At 44.0% G+C, this 25,392-nt stretch overlaps 1 protein-coding gene across 3 annotated transcripts in view; it reads right to left on the bottom strand.

The window, feature by feature from the left end:
* Positions 1–417: 417 nt before the first annotated feature.
* Positions 418–25,392, bottom strand: part of KIAA1210 (KIAA1210 ortholog) — a 49,899-nt gene continuing 24,924 nt past the window's right edge. For 2 of the 3 annotated variants that reach the window (XM_048514485.1, XM_048514484.1), the window contains exons 2-12: positions 22,805–22,866; positions 21,169–21,340; positions 19,681–19,807; positions 13,407–13,565; positions 12,448–12,513; positions 11,047–11,256; positions 9,268–9,373; positions 7,613–9,139; positions 5,871–6,055; positions 4,083–4,182; positions 418–2,345 (exon numbers count right to left, since the gene is read on the bottom strand). In XM_048514485.1, coding sequence (XP_048370442.1) covers positions 2,182–2,345; positions 4,083–4,182; positions 5,871–6,055; positions 7,613–9,139; positions 9,268–9,373; positions 11,047–11,256; positions 12,448–12,513; positions 13,407–13,565; positions 19,681–19,807; positions 21,169–21,340; positions 22,805–22,856 — 2,868 coding nt within the window. In that variant the 5' untranslated portion in view covers positions 22,857–22,866 and the 3' untranslated portion in view covers positions 418–2,181. The remainder of the gene's footprint in view (positions 2,346–4,082; positions 4,183–5,870; positions 6,056–7,612; positions 9,140–9,267; positions 9,374–11,046; positions 11,257–12,447; positions 12,514–13,406; positions 13,566–19,680; positions 19,808–21,168; positions 21,341–22,804; positions 22,867–25,392) is intronic. The other variant, XM_048514486.1, reaches the window with a different exon arrangement.

The following is a 25,392-nucleotide window of genomic DNA, read 5'->3' as shown; positions in this document are numbered from 1 at the left end:
TGCAACCTTATATATGAGTCCTTTCACCTTTTTGCTTATAAAAAAGCACTGCTGTTTCCAGGGAGTGGGGAGAAGCATTAAAAAAGCAGGCAAGTTGGCTCCGTTAAACTCCTGACAATTAATGTGTGATGTTAAGAGATCCAGAATTTGATCTGGGAAGACTGTTTTGGGTATAGGCTGCTCAATTTGACTTTTAGGGTGAGGAGTATCCCAATTGCACACCCCTAACTATGAATTTCCCATGGAGGAAGCCATTTGGTGTCTCTTTCTGGGAAGAAAACTATCTTATGTATTACATATTAATATGTATTAATGTATTAATATGTATTAATGTGTTGATGGAACAAAGGCCACCATTAAAGACATTCAGTAAAAAAAAAAAAACACTAGTTTTCCATCACCTCAAACACAGCAGAGTTCCTTTAAGACAATACCATTTAATAGTAAACAAAGTACAGAAACAAAGTACAAAAAAGGGGTTACTGAAATGCAAGGATTACAAAAACGTATATACACACGGTATGTTTAAAAGGTCTTTAGAGACAAACGTTAAAAAAGGAATGCACAGCTTTTGGTGTCCTTTGCAAAGGGGATTAGGAGTTAGGGCAGCAATCCAGATTAAGTGAGGCCCGTGGACGACTTGGACAGAATCAGTGGGGGTGATTTCCGAGTTAAAACGGTATGGCCGCTTCCTTGCATTGGTGACCAAAAGTCCATTAGGAACAGGGGCAGCTGGAGCAACTGTTGGGGGCGCAGTTTCAAGAAAAGTTTAAAACTTTTCAGTGGCTGGGCCAGCCAGACTTTGGAAGACATCCAAAAAGAGACAAATCTCTTCAGCATGTGAGGTTGTTCTCCATGGCAGATGAACTCCAGGGCCTTTGGCATGGGAACATGTCTACACAGCTCTCTGTTCTCAAGAAAGGCCACTGGGACTTGGTTACAGGCAGCAGTGGATTTTATACCTCTTTTCAGGTATCCGCCAAACCAGAGAGCAGAGTCTGGCCGGCCCATTAAAGTGAAACATGAGTTTTACATGTAGGAAACAGAACCGTCACCATCCGTCACTTTGAACAGCAGAGGGTGGAAGATTCAGTAAACCCTGGTACAGCTGCAGCACTTGTCCAAGGCTGGGATGCGCAGCTAGCACCTCCCGTGAAAACCTACAGCTTTGACATCTATGCTGTGTAGCCCGCAAAGCCAGTGAAAAGAGTGCTGCTGAATGTGAAGGTCTGTAGCTAGCACTGGTGAAGCCTCAAGACCCTTCTAGCTGACTGAGCCAGGAGTTCTTTGAAGTGATGAATTACAAAGGCAAGCAATACACAGAAGGAACTCGTGATGATTTGAGGGAGGAAGCGCACAGTTTGTGCACACACATCATTTAGAAGGGTGTCGCCATCCAGTCCTCTATACAGGTATCCTCACACCTGCATGGCTGGACAGGGGTATGAAAAAGAGGAAAAAAAAACCCTATTGTGCATATGACTGCCCAGCCATTTTTGGGTTCTGAGTTAGCAAAACAAAAAGAAGTGGCAAGGGAAGTTACTACTGATAGTTGCCGTAGCAACTCCTTTCCTTTTTTCTATAATAAGCCTGGAAGTTTCTGGATGTACTGACACAATGCCCCTCATGGCACTACCATCTCCTGTAGAGCAGGAGAGAAGAAAAAAAAGAGGTGTGTTTGGCCATAAGAATGTGACTTATGAATGGCATCTATCTGCACTGGCCTCGTCTTCGCTGTTGCTTTTCATTCAAAAGAGCCACTGCCAACTAACCAGTCTCATTTTTAGCCACCAGACACCCAAGTTTTGTAGCAATACCAAGGGAAATTCAAAAAAATCCCCCTGCAAATGTCTCAGGCCGTTCCTTCCACCATGCAGAAATACTGTCTTGAATGCAAGTTAAGCTTCTTCTTCTTCTCAAAGTCTTTGACAATTCCAAATCTTCATAGAAAGCATAAGTAACAGTTCCTGGAGCATTTCTTGTTTTACAGTGAAAAGCACTCAGTGTATTAATACTAACGGCTGCCACAGTTCAAACATTCACTTGCGATTCCATCTTCAAGTTAAAAGGTGCCTTCCCTGACTGCCACCCTTTCCTTTCAAGCCACTAAAATGCTCACAATCATTAAATGCTATTAATACAGATATTGGCAGTGTTGACCACACCTCTGGAATGGCTTTGCTACTGAACCATCTGGGGCATTTCACTCCACGCTTTAGCCTTTTTCTTGGCCAGAGACAACCAGGGGGGTTCAGCAGGGCTGCACGTGGATACCGGCAGGCTCAGCGATGTCTTTATGTCCTTTTCCGCACAAGTGGTTTCCTGAGGGACCATTTTGATTGATGCTGTCAAAAACCAGAAAACAGACTAGTGAATAGAAAAGTAAGAGGCACAGAAATGCTACAGAATGCTAACCCCTTTTCTTCCTGTTGAAACATTAAGACATCTCTTACTTTAAGAAGAACTTTGTAACAACAGTATGGAACTGTAGTCCATTCCATTGTTCACAGCAGGTATTATGGTGGTCTTCCTGCACTGTTTTCTACTTTTGTAAATCCATTTTTTGCACTGGTTTTGATATACCGTGTCTGATAGTACTTTGTTGCATTGTTTCTAATTTGTGTTATCCCTAGTACCATTAAATAATTTACTAGGCATCTTGTGCGACCACAACGTTTTACACTGCAAACGCCCTGAGACTTAGCAAGAAAGGCAGGATGTAAAGAAATGATTTAAGAGTAAAACCAAAGCAATTAAATGGATTGCTGAATTTTAGAAAATTCTCCACATCACAATGTAAAGAAATGCTAACAGGAAGCTGTTATCAAATGCCGCATCTTGTTCTGATCCAAGTCCTATGGATTTCTCTGGCATTTACTTAGTGGGTATGCTGGACTACAGGGATGTATATTTAACCAGTTTGTCCAGTAATCAGTGCTGCAGGCATGTCCCACAATTCCACAGGGGCCCCCCAAAAAGGGGAAATGTGGTATCAGACTCAAGGCATCAGACTCCTCTCCTTCTGGTATCAGACTCCTCTCCTTCTGGGTTTCATTCTGGCACATTCTCTGTGATGGTTCCCGCATTCTGGAATTGTCTGTGAGTAATAGTAGTAGAAGAAGAGGAGGAGGAGTAGTTTGGATTTATAGACCCCTTTATCTCCCATAAGGAGCTTACAAACTCCTTTCCCTTCTTCTCCCTGCAACAGATACCTTGTGAGGTTGGCGGGGCTGAGAGAGTTTTGAAAGAACTGCGTCTAGCCCAGGGGTAGGGAACCTGCGGCTCTCCAGATGTTCAGGAACTACAATTCCCATCAGCCTCTGTCAGCATGGCCAATTGGCCATGCTGGTAGGGGCTGATGGGAATTGTAGTTCCTGAACATCTGGAGAGCCGCAGGTTCCCTACCCCTGGGCTAGCCCAAGGTTATCCAGCAGGAATGTAGAAGTGGGGAAACAAATCTGTTTCACCAGATAAGAGTCTGCTGCTCAGGTGGAGGAGTGGGGAATCAAACCCAGTTCTCCAGATTAGAGTCCACCGTACTTAACCACTATGCCATGCTGACTCTCCACACTTCTGTCATTTCACAGAATGTGCAATACAGAAATGTTTGGGAAGGTATTCTTATAAAAGGTGGTTGCTTCTACAGGGGATAATATTATAACACATTGCAATGTTTATTGCATGTATCAGACTACCTTTTACTGTAGTTTAAGATCTTCTGTCTTTGTAATCTCTTATATGATACATAAAACCTTATACAGAGTTATTGCCTTAGGGGAGTTTGCTTGCATTCAATTCTAAGCCCACTGCATTTTCTTGTTTATTACAGACGTCTGCTATTTGATTTGTGTAACTCACCTTGGGACATATAGGGAAAGGTAGGCTATAAATGTTGCTGCTGTAGTTGTTAACTCAGAACAGTTTCCTGAATTTTAATCTGAAGCCTGTGGACTTTGTGAATTTGTCCAGGCAAAATTTTTGACCAAGCAAGATATAATATGAAAGACGAAATATACCCCCAAATTAGCTGAATTTGCAAAAAAAGGCAACACCCCCCCCCCTTCACTCTTGCTGTCTGATACCAGTTGGAGATGACGAGGTTATCTTCACTTGTGCTTTATTCTCACAGGCATTCACAGGAGGAGTGCTGCTCTTTTTCAGTAAATTCTCACAGAGAGCATCCTAGAAAGCAAAAAGAAGACTGTAATTTATGCATTGTGTAAGGGGATAAGAAGAATCTTGCAGGTTCCCACCTAATCCAGCATTTTGCTTCCCGGTGGCTAACCAGATACACTGGATGGCCTTCAAACAAGTTTTGGATTCCAGAGTTTCCCCCACTGCTGCCCCAACTGACATTCAGACATCATGGCTAATAGCCATGGATGGACCTCTCCTTCATGAATATGCCTCATCCCCTTTTAGAGTCAGTCCACCAAGTTCATTACGTACTACTATGTCAACAAGAACTCTGCTACCATTTCTCTGCCTCACTCTTTCACCTGCAACAGGACATAATACTTACCTTCCTTTACAGATCTATTCTAAGATGTGCAAGATCATTAAGTGAAGCATTTGGCACACTCGAAATGTGCCCATCAATGCCAATCTAATTTTCTTCATCTGGCTCCCAAACAGAATAATTATTTACAACCAACCACAAAGCAAACTTACATTCCCAGATATTGTCTAAAACTAAACATGGTTTACTTCCATCCTCACAATTGTCCCAAAATGAAAAGTCGCTTTAAAGACTCGGGTTCATGCTGATCACGTGACAGCACCACCCCTACGTGAACCCCAACGCTGATTTTCTGGATGATCCTTGATCCAGCACAAACAGCTTGTCATTATTTGTAAAGTCCTCCGGGGTTTTGGTCTCCCCTCACTTCTCTGATCTCATGCCCCAATATACCCCTGTCTGTAACCTTTGCTCCTCCATCTTGACCAACCTCAGCTGCCTGAAGATCTCCTGGTCACTCAAATGTCACCATTTTCCCCTTGCTGCCCCTGATGGCTGCAACCACCAGAACCAACATCTCCCACTTCCTTCCTTCAAATTTCTCCTCAAAACCTACCTTTTCTTTGAATTGTTCACACTGGTGATATCCTCACTGGCGATTAATCCTGGGATAGTCACCCGAAATATCCAGGTTCCCTTGAGATCTCCTCACAGCTGAACCGCGGAACACAGATTAGTCCCATTTCTGGCACTCCTTCCCCCCCCCCCCCTTATCTCGGGATTTTCCTGGACCTGCTTGTATATGCACTTTTTTGAAAAAACACTCCAGTGGGAGCTAATAGGAGATAGGGGCTACACATTTGAGGGTCCATAACTTTGGACCCCCTGAACCAAACGTCACCAAACCTGGGTGGTATCATCAGAAGAGTCTCCTAAAGATACTCTGACATTTTGGTGCAGCTAGCTTAACAATTGCACCCCTGACAGCAGGCACCCCCACCCAAGGGGCAGGCCTAGATGTCTTCCCTAGAAACATGCTGCAGTGAGGATGTTGGAACCTGGATGAAAAGGTGCCGATTCTTTTGAAACGTGATTGTATCTAGATTAAATTTTCAGTGGGAATTCGGCCACTGTCACTTATTCCCTTTCCCCTTACAAATGCAATTTCTTCCAGTCTATTCTGGCCTCCACCTCATTTGATGCTTCCCACATGTTAAATTTTGGATTGTAAACGCCTTGGGACAGGGACCTAACTCCGCAAACTGCCTTGCATGTTGAAAGAAAGTAACAACAAAGAAGCAAACCAATATTATAAGCTTTGGGACCTTTTTAAAAACCAGATATCCAAATCTATAACACTGGAACAAGGATGCCAATCTCTCTGTCTGATGGTTCTCATACATCCCTTTACCTTCTCAGGCTTAGAATTATTTGGATTCTTCTCCTCCTCTGGCTCAGCTTGGGCTAAGGCCTTCTCTTCTTCTTTTGGTCCTTTGGCAAGAGGGAGGCCCTGGAAGCCCTTCTGTTTGAGTTTTGCCATGGAGATCCAAGCTGGTTCTGAGGATGGAATTTCTAAATGGGCTGGTGGATTTTTCTCTAGGTGAAAGAGATTACCAAATAACAAATCGGAGCTTGAATCTATATGTCTTACTCTTAGGAACAAAATGCAAATCAGGGAAGGAATTCAGGATCTGATCTACCCAAAAGTTTTAAGCAACTGTGCCAACAGGTAGCACTGGGGGCAGGGTGTGTGTGTGTTAACTCTTTTCTACTTGCACTGTTTTCTCCTTGTCAATTGTAACATAACTGCATGCCAGCCGAAGCTGTATTAGCCCTTCCAGCAGAGCAATATTCAGGAATCTGTATTTAAAATTGACACACCCTATGCCTTTCTCCTTATAGCTCTGTCCTTTCTTCTCCCACTTCTCAGGTAAGCCATGACATCAATCACCCTAGTTAGGTAATGCACAGTAGCCCCCTGGGGTGATAGACTTCAAAGGTGTTGTTAAAAAACAGGAATTTTGTCAGTGATTTTCTTACCACAATGGGAGAGGCCACTTTGATATATTACCTCAAGATCCTACCCATCTTGAGTTGCCTGTGTCTTAACTTCCCACTCCACATTTTATCTAACTCTTTCCTGCTTTCACAAGGGAGCGCTACTCTCAAATTAAGGCAACAGGGTAGATGGGGTATTTCTCGGGGCCCAACCAAAAATAGAAGTTTTGTGGAATGATCAGTAGACCTCATTGTCCATATCAACACCATAGACTTCAGTTTGTTTGACAGTCATTTCCTCTATATAAGTGGAAGCAGAATCTTCCAGGCTTTTATGCACTTGTAGCATGCCTTGCATTAAGCAGTCATTCCCTTCAGGTTGGATTCTTGATTATGCACTCATTTTGGCTTCTTCAGGAGTCACCACACTTTCAGATCAGAGAAGCTCTGCAGTTTCCAAATCCGGACAAAGTGCAACTTTTCCTTCCTTTTGCAACCAAGGCGAAGGACATTAGGATATGTTACACTTCCTTTGGGCTTCCCAGCCCCCCCCCCCCCCCCATCTTCCCCTACCCACTCAACAGCTCTTCCAATCAGGATTGAAAGGGCTGGGGTTTTGTTTGTTTTTTAATTTTCACGCTGGAGGTCTACCAATAATGCAGCAGACCCATGAAATTAACTATCAATAATGCAACAGACCTGTGAAATTGACAGAGGGAGGTTGCATGGAAACAAAAAGGAAGCAATGGGTGGGCACAATGGCCGATTGGATTGGCACATTTAGCAGCAGCAGCAGACTTCCTCTGCAAATAGAAAACCATGGGAAAACCACACTGCGAAGCAAACAGCTGTGCTGCAAGAAGTGCACAAAAGGCCTAGCATTTTTCCATAGCTCCTTCTAAACTCCAGTTTTCAAGATTCTTTAGGGATAAGACATAAAACCATCATAATAGTCTACATGTAAAAATATAGCTACGACCTAAAAGATTATATAGGATTCTCAGATATGCATGCATGAAATGTGCATGCAACAAATGTGTAACTTCCATAAATTGCATACTGTTTGTAGGAAATGTTAGTTCATTCCTAGTCACCTCAGCCTCCTGGTTTCAATGTGCACAGAAAAAGAAAAGAATCAGAATCTTTCTACAATACCTGGAAGTCTGTTCATCTGCTGCTTGGCTGTCACTTCTTCGGGTTTAGCCTTATTGGCACTTTTCTCTTCCTGGAAACTGACTTTTGTCCCTAAAGATTTAGCATTGCTGGTAAGCTTTTGAGGGGGCTGCCCAGGCTCAGGTGACTTTGGTTCATCTTTGACAGAGGAGACACTAGAAAAGGCTAATGGGTCTAGTTTTGGGGGCTCATGATGTTGCTGTCCAGTTTGGTATTTTAGTAATGAGGCTGTTCTTCTCAGCTTAACCCCAAATGGGCTGTCATGGCTCTGTGGCTCCTCCTTTGGCCAGTCATTGGCTGCAGTCTTTCCTATATCCCCATTGAGTCTTTCCAGGTTGTTTGGTATACTTCCCAGTGTGGCTGTATCTAATACTGCTTCAAAGAACTCTGGTTTTACTGGTGAAGATGGGGAGCTCCTAGGGCATGAACTATCTAAGGAATTTGAACCTCCTGAGAGAGACCTTTGCCAGGCAGGGGCAATAGTGAATCTGACTGGATTAGTAGAACTGGACTTCAGCTGGATCTGGACAATCTCATCTGGCGATCTGCTTTCTTCTTTTAATTTTATACTGTCTGATTGATCTTCTCTGGCATCCTCATTAAGAGGGATGCTTTCAGAAGCAACCTCAGCAGATTCAGAGGGTAATTTGTTTTTCACAGTAGAGTCATGTGCTTTTTTGAGGAGCTCTGCCTCTTGGCTGCCTGGGACATTGTTCAGAACAGAGTGGTAAAATTCTGTCAGGAGACACAGCTTTTTGCCCTCTGTGCTGTCTAAATTGGTGTCCAATATGGTTGATTCTTTGTGCGGGGATACCCTTGGTTCCACGGGGTCTTCAGATGGATGACATTCCACATTATCTTTGATAACTGAGCTTTTCTCAAGCTCTGGAACTGCAGAATCCCCAGCTCCTGAGGGCATTTCTGAAGCAGATAAAGAAAACTGTGGAATGGACACCTGAGAGTCAGATCCAAGGGCAATACCACCATGCCCACCACCAGGTCTTTCCTGCACTCTGTCAAACTGGATTGCACTGCTGCTATTCCCAGAGCCTTTTGCTTTTTGATCGACGTACACATGGATAAATTCTGCTGGCGAATCAAAGTCCTTTTCCATGCCGTTACCATGAGAGGAGGAAAATAATATATCACAAAGCACTACAGCTTCTGTTTCTGTTTGTGAAGGTTCAGAAATTTCAAGCTCTTCTTTCCCAGCACTCTGAAGATTTGGCTTGAGGCCATTAATACAATACTGAGTCATTTCTGCTCCTTCCTCCTCCAGTTGTAGATCAATCTCTGCAGGAGAAGACTCTGCGTTTGTACAGGACACTGCTATATCATCTTGGAAATTTGTTTCTGTAACATTGCAATCCTCTGGTGCTGAGATACAAATTCCACCTGGGCCCGGGAGAAAATTCCAAGAGTAACGCAAAGGATTGGAGCTCCTTGTCTTGGGAACTGCACTGTTAATCCAAATTTCCTTTAAATAGCTGGTATTCTGGACTGATGAACCTATGCAGAAAAGGAAGGAGCAAAAAGATAATGACTTTCAATAGGCACACATATCTATGCCTCCTATATCATGCCTCTCTCTTTCTCTCAGGCACACATTCAAACACACAATGCTTAGACACCATTACCTTCTGAATTCTCCTCTGGGCAGTCAGTTTCTTCAAGTAATTTTGGGTGGCCTGTTTTGCCTTCAGCAGCTCTGAGAAGGCGTTGCTCCTTCTCCAGTTTTCCCACCTGGTGAGATGCAGAAAGGCCATTTGTGGAAATTGCAAAAGTCAGGCTGTATTTTAAAGGACATAAATGCAGAAACAACGGTGGCCAACCAAATAAAGAAAGTGCAATTGATCAATTATCTGCATTTTAACTGACAACTACTAAAAATCACAGTACAAGCAACTTTTTCCATCAGTGAAGGACATATTCAGGATTACGATGTTTTGGATCCAAAATGTGGCAGTGAATCCAAAAAGATCCCCCTGCTCATGAAAGGAGCCCTCTGGCTTGCAAAATAGAAGTCCACCTCAGTTGTTTGAATCTATCCCAAAATCAGTACTCAGCATTAGAAAGAAAAGCCCCTTTGCATGCTTTTGGCTTTAATTTCCATTTCATTGCACCAGAAATCCACAAAAGCCTCAAAAGACGAGCAAGCGAAATCTTACATTAAGAATACAATTGGCCCTCCAAGTGTTTTCATTTTTTCCGATAGTAGCCTTATTTGTGAAGTAGTTTTTGCAGCACACACACCCCCCCAAATAATGTTGATGGAGTGATGGGGAAAGCGGAAGCATATATGTGGCAAGCTTGAAAATTATTTAAGATCTCTCCCACTTTTGCACCACCTTCGACTGTACTTGGCTTAAAATTGGAAATACAGGCACAGAAACAGCAGCATAAAACTAACGTGCAAAACCAACAGTTACCCACTCCTCCAAAGGCCTGGCAAAATCCAAACACCTTTACTCACATGTTAACATTCAGCAAGTGGACTTCCTAAGACAAAACATCCCAAGGAGGAGAAACCATAGCTGAAAGGTATTTTTGGAGGCTAGCCTAAAGCTTAATCTACACAGACAGCACGAAGAAGGAGAACCCAGAGTTCAAAGAACAGATTCTACCATTCAGAATGCCGGCAGGGGGGTGCATTTCCCCCCTCTCTCCAAGTAGAAAACTAGCAGAAAAGTACCTCCCCCTCCCCCTTGTTGTAATAGTTTTCTACTTGCAGAGTGGTGGTGATATGTGTTGGAAGAGAAGGACTTTACACTATTTCTGCCTCAAGCCAGAGGCTAGATAGGGACCTAGGGACTGACACCTTTACTCTATCCTGCTGGCTCTATCCCTTTGAAGTTAGACTGATACTCTCAAGGACTTCCTCTTCGCATTCTTCTCCATCTTACTCGAACATACCTGGAGGGAGGACGGGTGCTCCTCACATCTGTTTCCATCCAGCTAGATTAGAATAGATTAGTGAACCTATCGACCTACCTTTCTATCCAGAATGGAGTTAACTAATAAATACACTTTTTATTAGATTAGAAACTACAATTGACTCCGACTTTTCTTTGTGTCAAAGCTTACATGCATGTTGGGATTTGCACACGTGCACATGTACGCTAAGGCTTTGCTGCGCTCTAGCCTCCAGTCACACTCTGATCGATGTGAACTGGCATAATCTCACAGGGGAGATTATCCATCAATATGGTCCTTTCTGGGAACCTTGTAGGAACCACGTCTCCATTGTCCTGCTGCAGTCTATAGTTCTGTCTTCCTTCTCAGCACTGACCAGCTGACTGAACTACATGCACAGTCTACTCACAGGGGAGAACGTTGCTAGAGATGAGCCTTATGCAAAGGTTTAATGAATGGGAACGATCTTAAGGGAGAACCACCGTCCTTCAGGAGACACTTACAGCCAAGGCCTGAGTTTTGCTGTTAAAGGCTTTCTGCTTCCGTGGATTAAGTGCAATCTTGTGCCTGGCTGCTGAGGTATCCAGGCAGCCCAGCGGAATAGCTGGGGAGTTGAAATCGACAGCAAGCAAGCGGCAGGTTGGTGAGATGGGGCTCACGAGGACGCTGGAAGACAGTGGGCTGACAGGCCTGGAGGAAGCTTCTGAGGGTACCTGGAAAATGGAGACAGACAAGTTCATTTATTTTGCACTCCCTTGACATTGGAGAAGTATTGTGCCCCATCAAACCGCAACAGACCACCTTTAAACAGCACAGTATTTAGACAGAAACATGTAACATTGCAAACAAACTAGCCTTGGGATTTTGTCTTAATATGTTTAACCCTGAAAAGTGTACCAACTGCTGCCCTCCCAGAGAAAACCTGATCCTAACACTGCTGTCCATGCTTTGATTTTAAATCAAAAGCTTGGTTCAAACACAGTGGCGTAGCGCCAACAGGGCGGGGGGGGGGGGCACAATGCCCCAGGTGCATGGAGCAACAGAGGCAAGGTCGGGGCGTGGAGGGGTGTTCCGGGGGCATTCCAAAATGGGGGCGGGCGCTGCCACAGCAGGGGCACAGGGCACGCACATGCCCCACATGCAGTTCCCCTTCGCTTCATCCCTGTTCACACATGCAGGAAAATAAGGTGGAAGAAGGGGCTGTGCCGCTTCACGGTTGTAGGGAGGGGATTTCAGCTCTGAATGTTCCTTCTTATTTAAAAGAAACTTCACACAAATGAAAAATTAGCTTAACATTAGCAAGAAGAAAGGATCATCTCTTGCTCTTTTTGCCTGCTGTGGCGGTTTTCGACTTGCAGAAGGTTTTTCCACACACGGCAGCTTTCATGCTAAGTTCGCAAGAGGAAACTGTAACTTTCTTAGCAAAAGCATCCATTTGTATAGATCAGATTTACCAAAAACTTTCATTCCTGAACAGTTTTTAATTTAATGTTTGCATTTCTTCTCTTTACTCAGTGCGACTTGAGGCACATTTCTCTGCAGGCATTTTCATCCCAAGATGTTTAATGATGGTGCCTTTTTCAACCCAGAAAAATAACACCAAGGCTTGTGGCCTCAGCAAAGACTCCCCTGAACCTTCAGAGGGCCTTTCCTGCAGCGACAGAGCACATACTTTGCACACACAGAAGCTTCCCCCGTTCAGCCTTGGATCCTGGGGAGCCTCTGCCAGCCCTAGAGTATAGCAATGCAATTCTACACATGTTCACTCATAAGTCTCATTTTACTCCCAGGTAATTCAGGATTCCAGCTTCAGTATGGCAAACTCCGTGCATTCATTTTGATAGCAGGAAAAGTGGCCATTTTGAAAAGCAGCCATTTTGATAGCAGGAAAAGCGGCCATTTACCTGGTCATCTTCACTGTCTGTCCCACCTAAACTCAAAGAGCTATGTCGCTGAACATGGTTGGAGGACTGCGGGACAAAATAAGGGAGAAGGGTAAGTCAAGGGAAGCACAGCAGACGGTATTCCAGGGTGGCAGGTACTAGGACGGTCGTGAGAAAAGTACAAGAGGAAAGCAGGGATGTCTCTTTCAACTACACACACATCCACAGAGGTGGCCACATTCATTTGCAGCAGCAAAAAGACCTCCATTATGAATGAAGGCAGTCTGTACGCTGAGCTTGAGAAGTAAATGTGAATGTTAAATTTGTAGGCCTGTCCTTGGTGCTTCTCCTACAACCCAAGAGGGGGGGGGGGGTGTCTAAATGGCTGGCCTACTTGGTTATTCATTGCAGGCACAACTGTTGCAGTGGGGGATCCCAAACTCATGGAAATAGTGACTGCAGCACAGAGGTAGCTCTGAAATGGGTCTGTGTTCTGCACAGATAAATGTGCCATGCAGCAGAAATTCTCAAGGTTCTCACAATGTGCAACAGCTGGTAGATATGTAAGAATCACCTACAATCTGTGAGGTTGTTGCAATTCCAGAGGAGCCCAAAATGTGGAATAGGCTGGAATAGGCAGATGTCATTTCCTTTAAATATCCTCAGTGCTCATTTTGTAAAAAGCAAAAGCAAACTTCTAGAAATTAAGATGTAGAAGATATGCTTGAAAGTGTGCAAGCTGTACAAGATAAATTTTCAGAAGCCAGAGGAGCTGGATAAGATTTCTAGTGGTCAGAATGGATTCATGCCTAACTTGTACTTAAGTTCCAGCCAATTTAAAAACCACTGAAGTCTGTAATGTAGGCTATGGATGGGCTAACTACAGCTGTGTGTGGAAAATTCAGGTCTGCTGCTGAGAAACCAAGCAAAATGGGATTGCCTTACTGTCCACTCTCACAAGAAAGCTGTAACGTGCGTACCGTACTAGCGGAAGAAGTCAGAACATCATGGAGTGTGGAAATGTCTGGAGGACTTCTGGGTAAGCCATCATCTTCTGAAATGGCACCTGTGTCTTCTGTTCTCTTGCTAGCAATAACCAAAGGTGGCGACCTAAGCTGGAGAGTCTGCTGGAACTTAAGCTGTTAAGCAGAAGGAGGGAAGGGAATTAAAACACATGGACTTTGCTAGGGGTGGAGGGGGGAGAGAGATTGAGGGGAAAATGGCCTTCATCATGACTTCCAATTCCATGCCATGCTTGCAAATTCACTGCTCCACTATGAGGTTTGGGGAGCAGGCAACCTCTAGCACTTTTGACCTTTAACTTATCCAAGCATTCCTGGCAGATAAATGGGAACTGCTGTGTGGTCTCCCTCAAGCCCTTGGATCTCTGCCTGCAGTCTTTGCAACCAGAGGCATTTACTTTGGCTAAACAAATCTGTATCTATTGGGATGCAGAACAAAAATGAGCCAGCTCTTGTTGTAAAACACTCCCTCAAACACATGCTTGAAACACATCCAGCAAGGAAATGATACAACTTCCACACACTGCAGTCACTCACAAATCGTGAGTGTGTGTGAGTGTAAATTGTATATATGTGTGTAAAAATTTGTATATATGTGTATAGGATGTTAAGAGCTCTTGTATCTAATCTGGAGGAACCGGGTTTGATTCCCAGCTCTGCTGCTTGAGCTGTGGAGGCTAATCTGGGGAATTCAGATTAGCCTGTACACTCCCACACACGCCAGCTGGGTGACCTTGGACTAGTCACAGCTTCTCGGAGCTCTCTCAGCCCTACCTACCTTACAGGGTGTTTGTTGTGAGGGGGGAAGGGCAAGGAGATTGTAAGCCCCTTTGAGTGTCCTACAGGAGAGAAAGGGGGGATATAAATCCAAACTCTTCTTCTTTTAAAAAGTTTCCCAGGTCTTGGGAGGCTCTCTGCATCTCACTCTAGTGTGACCAAGAGGTGAACATGTGGATTAGAAATGCTGCAACCAGCACGCTTGCAAGTACTACAGAAACCAGTCTTTTTTAAAAACAAAGCTCTTCCATCTTTCCTCCTTGCAATTGAACTGCAAACAAATACTCTGAATTTAAACTGGGCCTAATAAGTCTCTTGCTTGGCAGCAACAACAGAGATGCATTCCTGGTCTTCATAGTTTGACTGAGAGTAGCTTGCATCACTCACAGCAACCTTATGAACTTCTGTCCTTGGGTTTCTAAGCTGGCTGAGAAGAGCTGCTGTCAAGAAAATGATAGAAGGGTTTGGTGAGGTTTGGTTCAAGGAGTCCAAAGTTATGGACTTCAAAAGGGGGTGCCCCATCCCCCATTGCTTCCAATGGGAGCTAATAGGAGATGGGGGCTACAGTTTTGAGGGTCCATAACTTTGGCTCCCCTGACCCAAACTGTGCCAAACCTGGGGGGTATCATCAGGGCAGTCTCCTGATGAGACCCTGAATGTTTTGAGACTGTGCCTCCAGAAATGTGCCCCCCCCCCAGCCTGTAATCCCCATTGATGTAGTCTGGAAGGAAGCCCCCTCCCTCTCTTTTTATTCTACAACATCAAGTGGATCCACCACCCCGTCCCCCCCTTTGGGGCTCTGGGTGAATTGAAGCTGGTGCCATCTTGTTTTAATGTTGTTTAATATTAATTTTAATAATGTTGTATTTTAATAAGGTAGGGTTTATTTTATTAGAGCCATATTAATTTATATTTACTGGATTTTAATCTATTATTGTGCTCTATCATATGTTGTTCACCGCCCTGAGCCCTCCGGGGAAGGGTGGTCTATAAACGCAATAAATAATAAATAATAAATAATAATAAAGTTCCAGCATGCACTTAAAAGCTGGGCTGGGGGTGAGGGATATTGACGGGAATTGCTTAAGTTCACCCCAGCTGACAAAAGCGTCCTACATATCCTTTTAAAACTTTTATTTTTTTCTTGTAAATGTTAGTTTTTAAGTCAGTCGCCCAAGCAGTTTACAAGATATGGATTAAAAACTGGTTGAGGAACAGGAAACAAAGGGTGGGTATAAATGGGAAGTTCTCACAATGGAGAGATGTAGGGAGTGGTGTCCCCCAAGGATCCGTTTTGGGACCAGTGCTCTTTAACCTATTCATAAATGACCTGGAAGTAGGGGTGGGTAGCGTGGTGGCCAAGTTTGCAGATGATACCAAATTATGTAGGGTGGTGAGAACCACAAAGGATTGCGAAGAGCTCCAAGCGGACCTTAATAAATTAGGTGAGTGGGCTAAGAAAAGGCAAATGCAGTTCAATGTAGCAAAATGTAAAATGATGCACATAGGGGCAAAAAATCCAAACTTCACACGCACGCTACAAGGGTCAGTGCTATCAGAAAAGGGATTTGGGCGTCTTAGTTGATAGTTCCATGGGAATGTCAACTCAATGCACATGGCATCTGTGAGAAAAGAGCAAATCCTATGCTTTAGGATAATTAGGAAAGCTGGAATTGATAATGAAACTGCAAAGATTGTCATGCCTTTGCTTATATAGAAGCGAGGTGGGTCTGCGATTTCACACTTGGAGTATTGTGTTCAGGTTCTGGTCGCATGCACATCTCAAAAAAAGATATCAGAAGAGACTAGAAAAAAAGTGCAGAGAAGGGCAACGAGGGATGATTGAAGGATTGGAGGCACCTTCCTTATGAGGAGAGGCTGCAGCATTTGGGACTCCTTTTAGTTTGGAGAGGAGACGTCTGAGGGGGATATGATTGAAGTCCTATAAAAAAAAATTATGCGTATGGGGTAGAAAATGTTGACAGGGATGAAATGTTTTCTCTCTTTCTCACAATACACTAGAACCAGGGCATTCATTGAAAATGCTGGGGAAAAGGACTAATAAAAGGAAACACTTCTTCACGCATAGCGATGCAGATTAGATTGTTTGGAATATGCTGCCACAGGAGGTGGTGAGTGGCCCACTAACCTGGGATAGCTTTACAAAAGGGCTTGGACAGATTTATGGAGGAGAAGTTCGATCTATGGCTACCACCCCATCCTCCTTCGGGATCTCAGATTGCATGCATGTTTAGCAGACCAGGTGCTTGGCAGGAGCAGCAGCAGCAAGGAGGCCATTGCTTTCACCTCCTGCATGCTGAGGCTCCCAAAGGCACCTGGTGGGCCACTGCTTGAGTAGCAGAGTGCTGGACCTAGATGGACTCTGGTCTGATCCAGCCAGGCTAGTTCTTATGTTCTTATATTTCTTTATGACAGCAATAGGTAGAAAACTCACATGCAGAACAAAGATTAGGCAAAAACTTCTGGAATGTTCCTGCAGAGGGCGCATTTTTTTGATGTATACAGTACCAGAATTTCCAGGGTATCACCCCGGAAATTGTCCTGATAGGACTCCCCGCCCAAGTTTGGTGCAGTTTATGGTTTTAGGGGTCCAAAGGTTATGGGACCCTCAAAGGGGTTGCCCCATCCCCCCATTTCTTTTCTACAAGCGGAGATGGGGGCTACCCTTTTGAGGGTCCATAACTTTGCACCTCCTGAAAAATACCAAACTTGGGGGGTCCTATCAGGACAGTCTCCAGATGATATCCTGCAATTTGGGTGCTGATATGTCAGAAATGCCTGCAAGGAATATCAAAGCAAATTTGCTCTTGAATCTTTAAGTTCTTGTATTGAGTTTTACGTGCCTTGCTAATCAATGGGGAGATTGCCCAGGCAATGGGGGGGGGGACACATTTCTACAGAAGGCATATGTCTCAAAGGCTTTCAGGGTCTCATAAGGAGACTGCTCCTATCGATAATTTCAGGGTTTGGCGCAGTTTGGTTCCTAGGGAGCCAAAGTTATGGACCCTCAAAAACTGTAGCCCCCATCTCCTATTAGCTCCCATTGGAAACAATGGGGGATGGGGGCACCCCCTTTGGGAGTCCATAACTTTGGACTCCCTGAACCAAACCTCACCAAACTTGGGGGGGTAGCATAAGAACAGTCTCCTGATGATACGCTGAAATGTTGGTGCCACTAGCCTAAAAACTGCGCCCCCTGCAGGCCAAAAATTGAAAACCACTGAAAATACCCAAAAACAAACCCTGCATTTCGATGCCCCCCACAAGGTGGTGCCCTGGGCAGCTGCCCACCTTGCCCAATGGGCATTACGCCCCTGATCAAAGGCATTCCTGTGATCCCACGCAAGCTTGCCTACGCTGCCAATTTACAGTGCAGAGACCACTGAGTGGAGTTAAACTATTTGTCCAAAGCCACAAGCACACATCGTAAGTTGCATTTCCACCCCTTTTGTCTTCTGTGGGACTCAAGGCAACATGCCTAGGCTTCATAGAAGTCTCCCATCAGACATTAACTAGACTCAGACCTGATTAGCTACACTATGTACTTTCTGAAAATACAGTAAAGGAACCCTTGGAAGGCATCCACATGACTGGAAGCACATTCAACTGGATGGAAGTTAAAAGGGTTGTATAATTTCAGATGTGCAAAGGAGGCACCAAAATGCCATTGGGCCACAATAGAAAAGTACCATCCTGACTTGTACTGCACCCTAAATGATCTCATCAGGACTATCATGGATTAAATCAAAACCTGATTTATGTAAGCCTCAATTAACTCGAACTCTTGACTATGCAAAGCTCACGGTGCCTCTTTTGAACTTTCATGTTATTGAAACTTTATGTACAAAGCACTCTGGTTTGTGTGGCCAGCAAAAAACAAATACTTAAATGTATCTGTTTACCCTTTCACACTTGGCATTCAGAAGGTTACTGGGTTTTCAGAATATCAAGATTTATTTCAGATGAAGTTTCATTTAATAACCGCACCTACCAGTCATTGACTGACTTTAGCCTCCATGATTATGCCCTTTTAAACAAAACCCAATACACCACAGCTACTGGAAAGTGCAAACCAAGTACAACAATAATGAGTTCTGGTGTTAACATATATTAGTATACAATATCACAATAATAAAGCAGAAACAGCTTAAATGAATAACAAAGATCAAATATCTCAAAAACAGACAGCAAAATACATGAAGCATAAAACACACATGTCGCAATGGCAAGATCAAGTATAAAGTCTTCAAGTAAGTGGAATCTTTTCCCAATTGCTTGACTTCAAGAGTCACACAGTCTAAAAATAATTTTTCCAGTAGTTCAACTTGAGAGTCACACAATCCGAAGATGGGGTTTCTGGATAGACAATGCCCGTTTCACCCAAACTTTTCAGGTATGATCACTTCGAAGTGACTGGTACATGTCCTATCTTAGGGATTCTTAAAGAGGCATAAAAATTTGATACCCTTCATGTGTTCCCAATTTCAGTATAAGGACTATACAGGAAGAAATCTCGTGTGAAAAGCACCAGTTATTTTGAAGTGATCAAACCTGAAAAGTTGGGTGAAACGAGCATTGTCTGTCTGGAAACCCCGTCTTCAAATCATGTGACTCTCGAGTTGAACTATTGGAAAGATTATCTTTGGACTATGTGACGCTTGAAGACAAGTTATTAGAAAAATATTCCACTTACCTGAGGACTTTATATTTACCTTGTTGATCTTGCCATTGTGACATGTGTCTGTTTTACACTTTCTGTATTTTGCTGTCTGTTTTTGAGATATTTGGATGCGGTCCTTGTTCTTTGTTATTCGTTTGAGCTGTTTCTGATTTATTATTGTGATAATGTATACTGATATATATTAACACTGTTACGCACTATTAAATTGTTGTGCTTGGTTTGCACTTGCCAATAGCTGCAGTGTAGTAGGTTTTGTTTTATTGTGTGCTAGTTAAGGTTCACTACATCTGCTTGATTCTCTATTTTGGTGTACCCTTTTAAAGCCAGCTAAACTAGAGGTCTGGGGAAGAATGCAGGAAAATATTGGGGGGGGCGGGTTCCAAAATTATTCCAATTCCCTCCATCCAAAAACTGGCCAGAATCAGACTGATGATGCAAATGAACTCATGATCACTTGATGCCAATGAGTAGAATACATTCACAAGTCCTGAACTAACAGGGACAAGGATTCAGGGTCTAAAGGAAAGAGAAACTACACTTGGAGAACTTGACTTCATTTCCACACACACAAAGACCAGGAGCCTTTCAGAGACTAAACACTTTGTTGCAGAAGATGGGTTGTCCGGAAATGAAGTGCTAATTGTCCAATGACATTTTTATCAGGGGCATACAGATGCACAGACAGATGGATGCTTTTCATAAAACTCGTGACAACAGTGAAAAGACCTCCAGAACACCTGAAGGCCCTCATACCTGCAAAGCTTTCACTTTCCCAGGAAGGTTCTCCTGTGAGGATGTTTTGCCAATTGTATCTGGTGGCAATTCAAAAATGAAAATGCTGTCATGCGATAAGGCTTTATTTCCCATGTTTCCTTTGGACCTGAGAGGCAAAAATGTAGTTCATCATCAGATGAAATGCTTCCCAATAGTGTTCTTTTCAAATACAGGATAATCCTTATGACAGCCCTGCAAAGCTATCCAGTCTTAACTACATATTGTGGATGAGAGACTGTGAGTATGTGTGAATGTGTATACACATGTGTGTGAGAGAGAAACTGTTGCTTACAAACCTAGTAAGTTATGAGAACTATCAGCTACCTGGCTGTTAATTCACACCTAGAAAATACTCATTGTGCTAGAAAACCCACTGGATGAAAAGGACCACTGGGAATCATGTTTATGGCTTCAGATAATTACAGCACTTGCAGGAAGTCCAGTGTAGTTCTGCCCTACTCTAAAGCAATTTGCGGAAGCTGCTTAGAGCATGACATACAGAGAAACAGCTATGCAGTGACCTAATAAACAATTACTGTGTATTGTGAGACTTCTCGGGAAAGGGCAGGGTAAAAATCAATCAAACAAATAAATACAAATTGGCTATTTCTGCAGCACCTTCTGTGTACAGTAGAATCAGTCAGATTTCCCTGAGCAGCTTACTGTCTAAAACTGTAGATGTCATGTTATACATGCACTGTATGAACCATATAAAATGTGTCCCTGGTGTATGTAAACAAGGCCCTTTCCTAACACAGGGCAGAGCTACGATGATACGGGATGAGGCTAAGCAGATAAGGGAGCTGGTCTGATTTTCCAAGGCTCCCATTAAATTCTGTGCGACAAAGTAAATGCGCTACAGTCAGAGGCCCCTTCCACACATGCAGAGTAAAGCACATTCAATACACTTTTTAGAAATATTCCCTAAACTTCACCTCACGTACAAGAGGCTCCCACACTGCAGACTGCAAAAATATTATGCAAACAACAGCAACAATGTACACATCCACATCACTTGTAAGTCTAACGCAAGCACAGCTTTTAAACTGAGAAAACCTTTTTATTTATTGGTGGCAGGGTTCTGCCAGCTTCTACTCCTGCGGGGGAGGGGGTCCGAGTCTGTTCTCCCAAACAGACCGCAGTAAGGGCTCATGGTATTACAGGAATCATATTTGAATTGCTCACGTAATTAAAAGAAGAAGTCTGCAAATTAGAACTGTCTGGGCAGATTTCAAACAGAGGGCAGTCAAAGCTCCTTGCTCAGCCCTTCTGTGAGCCGAAACAGCCTCAAAGAGTTCTAACACCAGGCTTCCTGTCAGGGAGGCACGTTGCAAAGGGGAAAAAAGAGGAAATTCCTGGCATTCCAGCCACGCCAGTGGGATCTGTTTTCCCATCAGCTTGAATGAAATATGTTGCTGTGGGACAATTCCTGCTTTTTAACCTGTTGGTTCAAGATGTCTACTGTACCCGGGATCCGCTGGTAAATGCAGCATGCCGGAGTCAAAATGAGGGTCGCTGAGGTCGCTACTGGACTGGCTTGGCTTCAGCGTGTTTTCTGCCCCCGGAGAAGAAGGCTCTTTCTTTTTCTTCTTCTTGGCAAAGAAGTTCTTGAAACTCTGAAACCTGGATTTTTTCTTTCCTGCAAAAGGAAGGGGGTGGGGAAGAAAAGTACTTTGCCAATTTATCAGCACCAGTGTGAACCGCCTCTGTCTGGCACTGAAAGCTACCACATGGTTGAGAGGCCTGTATTAAGATTAAATCACATGCTTTATTTTCTATTTATTTATTTATTATTTACATTTATTCCCCACCTTTTACTGTGGTCTCGGGGCGGGTTATAATAACAACCATACAACAGTATAATTATAATAAAACCCCTTCCTAAAAACCTTTATGGAGCAACCTAAGTGGGTCTACTCAGGTCTATTCAGTGAGGTTTAGTCGCAGGAAAGTGTTTTTTGGACTACACCATTATTACAGTTTGAGGTTCTTTGGTGCAACTACAGAGTTCCGCTTTGGCTCTGCAACATGAAAAAAAAACTTACATTTTAGTTTAGATTTGCATTAAGGACATATAATCATGGATGGTTCTTTAAACAAGCATAGAAACCTTAAAAGGCGGATAGCTACAAGATAGCCAGCAGAGGCTGATGATTTTACAGCCAGCTGGCAAGAGAATAATGTATACTGCTTACTTTCCAGGCTAGCTGGCACCCCTTAGCATTTTTAATTATCTTATTTCCTTCATTTATATCCCAGCTTTCTCCCCAAAGGGGATCCACAGCAGCTCACATTGTTTACAACGACCCTGCGAGATAGGCTAGAGACTGCGTGTGTGTAACTGGCCAAGGTCACCCAGTGAGCCTCCATGGCAGAAATGGGGTTTTCAGACCTGGGTCTCTCAGATCCTAGTCCAACACTCCAACCACTATGCCATGCTGGGTCCCATATGAACAAGGAATAATGAACATCATATTCTGGACACTAGCCTACTCTCCCTCCTATGTTTAATTTGCATATCTGTAAATAAACAGATGCGATAAAGTCATTGTAAGTCTTCTAGGATGAAGCATATGCCCTGCTGTGACTCACACATCTGGGATACAAAGAAGTCCAGAGGTTAGCAGAGCCTGGTTCGACACATATTCTATTCTTTGCTCAACATGCAGGCAGAACAGGGAGGCCATATAATGGAGACCCACTCCCGGAGAACTTTGTCAACAAAGCAGCCATTTCAGCGGGTATTTGTCTTTTGTGTCCTCCCCAATGATTTTGTCAGCAATGCTCTCGCTCTGCCAGGCCACCACGTATGACAGGGGCAAGTCACCGTCCATTGCAACGCAGGGCAGACAGTGGCCACTTTGAGAAAAGAACAATGATGCCAGAGCACGACTCAGCTTTTCTCTGCTCTGCTGGGAGGAGGGTGTCAGTCACAAGGTGCTCAGCATGACTTCAGTCTCGCATTTTAATGTGAACAGTGGTTGCATTCTGGATGCACTAAGGGTTCCAGACAACGAGAGAAAGAAAACAGGGAAAGTAATGCCTTTCCACTGGATCGTCAAAACAGTCAATATACTTCCTTACTTCCTTGAAAATTGCTCACCTGTTTCTTCAACCTCAAGCGGCTCTAGGACATCCACGGGTCCAGTCGCCATGATGTAGTCACTGAAAAGTTCAAGTTTAAACAGCTGGTTAGACTCAATGCAATCCACTGTCGCAGTTCTAGCTAGACGAGGACTTTGAAAATCCCCTAGTCAGCCAAGAAGCAGAAATACCGTCTGAGGCTCTCCTACAGAAATGTTGTGCATACTCAGCAGGGAGGAGGGGGGAAGGATTTCGCAGATATTTTTGTACTGAAGCCAAATGGATTTTTCCTCACTTTTCGACAATCCTCCATCCTCCAGCCAAAACTAACAAACAGCCTTGCTTCTCAAGAAGACACATCCCACTTTTCCGGAAATCAGGATCAACGTTTGCATTAAAGGAAAGAAGTCATTAAATTATTGGGGGGGGGGGGGGTTAAAGAGAAACTGTGGGTGGAATAACCTTGTCCATCTGAATTGATATTTGTACCGATACTTTAAACACTAAAAAGTAGAGGGAATGTGTGCATACCAAGGGATGCTGGAAGTAAAATGTGGTCTTTATCTCACAGCACGTGTCACAGCAATCTGAGCTTTTATTATATGACCGAGTTTGTAGCCCTCATGATTGTTAGAAAACCGTGAACACGTATGTGCATCTTCTACTATATAATGTTTTAGAAATTACACAGTGACTTGCAAACAGTATGGGCCTTGTCCACCTTCTACCATGCCTTTTTCTTTCTTAACACCTACTTCCCCACAGTATTTTAAAGTACCAAAACTCCCTCACAATCTACTCCTGGCAGCTCTGTTCCAGATATCCATGAGTTCTGTAGTTGCACAAGATGCTGATGGCAAACATTTCATTAACAAGAAATGAAGTCAATAAATAAGCTGCAATGGAATTTCCAGCCTAGACAGAAAACACCAAGCCTTCATAAGAATGGGATAGAACAAGAGATGGGGCAATTCCCTATAGATCAGAGGTCAAAATAATTTTCATGTTCCCAGTTTGAGAAAAAACTCAGCTTGCGAATTGGTGAAAACCTGGGCCAATTATCTTAAAATATTATACATGGCTATGAGTTTCTTGCCTAACGTAACTGCCAGGATAAATAAAGGATAAAGACTAATGATTTTGGATCAGAGGATACCCAGTCCACACAGGGTGATTCTACAGTGCCAAGTAAAACAGGTTGAGAACCTGGGGGGGGGGGGGGGGGTTCCCACAGAACCTGCTTCCCAAACACCTCTAACCTGTTTTAGTGGCCTGAGCCCAGGATAAATTAAAATCACTCAATTAGCAACTTTTTTTTCTTTAATCCAGATTGCCCATGATTCCTGCTTGCCTTTGCGAACTACAGCAAACAGGAAGCATTCAATCCTCACCCCCTTCCGTCCAACATTGTGATGGATTCCCTAAGAGGCTGCCATTAGAGTGGATACTCTAATAGGCAACCGCCATGCCGTGTAGGTAGGTGGGGGAATTATCGGGTGGTGGTGGGTTTTCAGGGGTGGATTCTCAGGTGGGGGGACTCTCGGCTGTGCAGTTTGTACAGAAACACAGCAATCCCAGCTGGCCCCTGAAGCTTCTGTGCAAATGGCAGTACAGGCAATGGAAATGGGTTCCATGAACCCATGTTACCTATGCAGAATCTGCCCTAATTCAAGGGAGTGGGGAAATCAAAAGGCAGCTGTACAGAGCCTCCAGAATTTCAAACCAAGGGTCACTGCCTGATTCCCAGGAGCGCGCGCACGGACGCACGGACGCACGCGCGCACACACACACACACACACACACACAGAAAACACAGCAGACTGCTGTATGCTGTATTCATTGTCATGCAAGAGGTTGTTCTGGGCAGATTTTTACATATATATCAGATTCTACAATAACTCAGAAGCTCAGAATGTACCTCAGCAATTTCAGGGTGTGAAAAGGAGGAATGTGTACTGCACAGTGCCTCCGTGATCATGCACAAGCACACATGTGCCAAAAAGACAAGAGACATCCACTCACAGCTCAGAGGTTTAATTTGGCTGAGAGCCTTGAAAAGGAACTGAATCCTGAAGAATGACAATGCTAGCAAACTCCTACTCACAAAATTGTAACAAGGCACCCACAAAACACACGAACAGGGCCAAAAAAAGGGACAGCGACTGATCAGACATATATCAGACAACAGGAATAGCCCTTGGTAAATAGGGACATCAGTTATAAAGTGGCTCAAGTCAGTCTTCTGTAGTCGTACCCACGAGGTCCCAGGGAAGAGACGACACGCGGAGATTTCATCTGGTGGAGAGAGCCAGCAAGCAGGAAGTGCGGGATCCCGTGATCCTGGCAACTCTGCCGTGCGCTCGCCCCTCACACCTTTTATTAGGGTTTCAACAGGGGCGTGTAAAGGGGTCGGGCAGGCGGGAGAACGGGAGGTCGGGAGAGCGGGAGATCATCATGTGATGTATGATCTCATCGGGCTGCTACGTGCGGGAGGAAGCATCCGTGTGTGGGTCTAATCTTCACCTGAGGGCAGGAGCCCTTTTGTCCTTTTGTATGGGACACCTGGTGACCGCGAGTCGGGCAGTTCATGACCCGTGACTCATGGGG

This window comes from Sphaerodactylus townsendi, linkage group LG13 (genome assembly GCF_021028975.2).
Source record: "Sphaerodactylus townsendi isolate TG3544 linkage group LG13, MPM_Stown_v2.3, whole genome shotgun sequence".
In the NCBI taxonomy this organism is placed as follows: domain Eukaryota; kingdom Metazoa; phylum Chordata; class Lepidosauria; order Squamata; family Sphaerodactylidae; genus Sphaerodactylus; species Sphaerodactylus townsendi.
The sequence above is the reverse complement of the archived record's forward strand: the minus strand, read 5'-3'. Positions and strand labels throughout refer to the sequence as shown.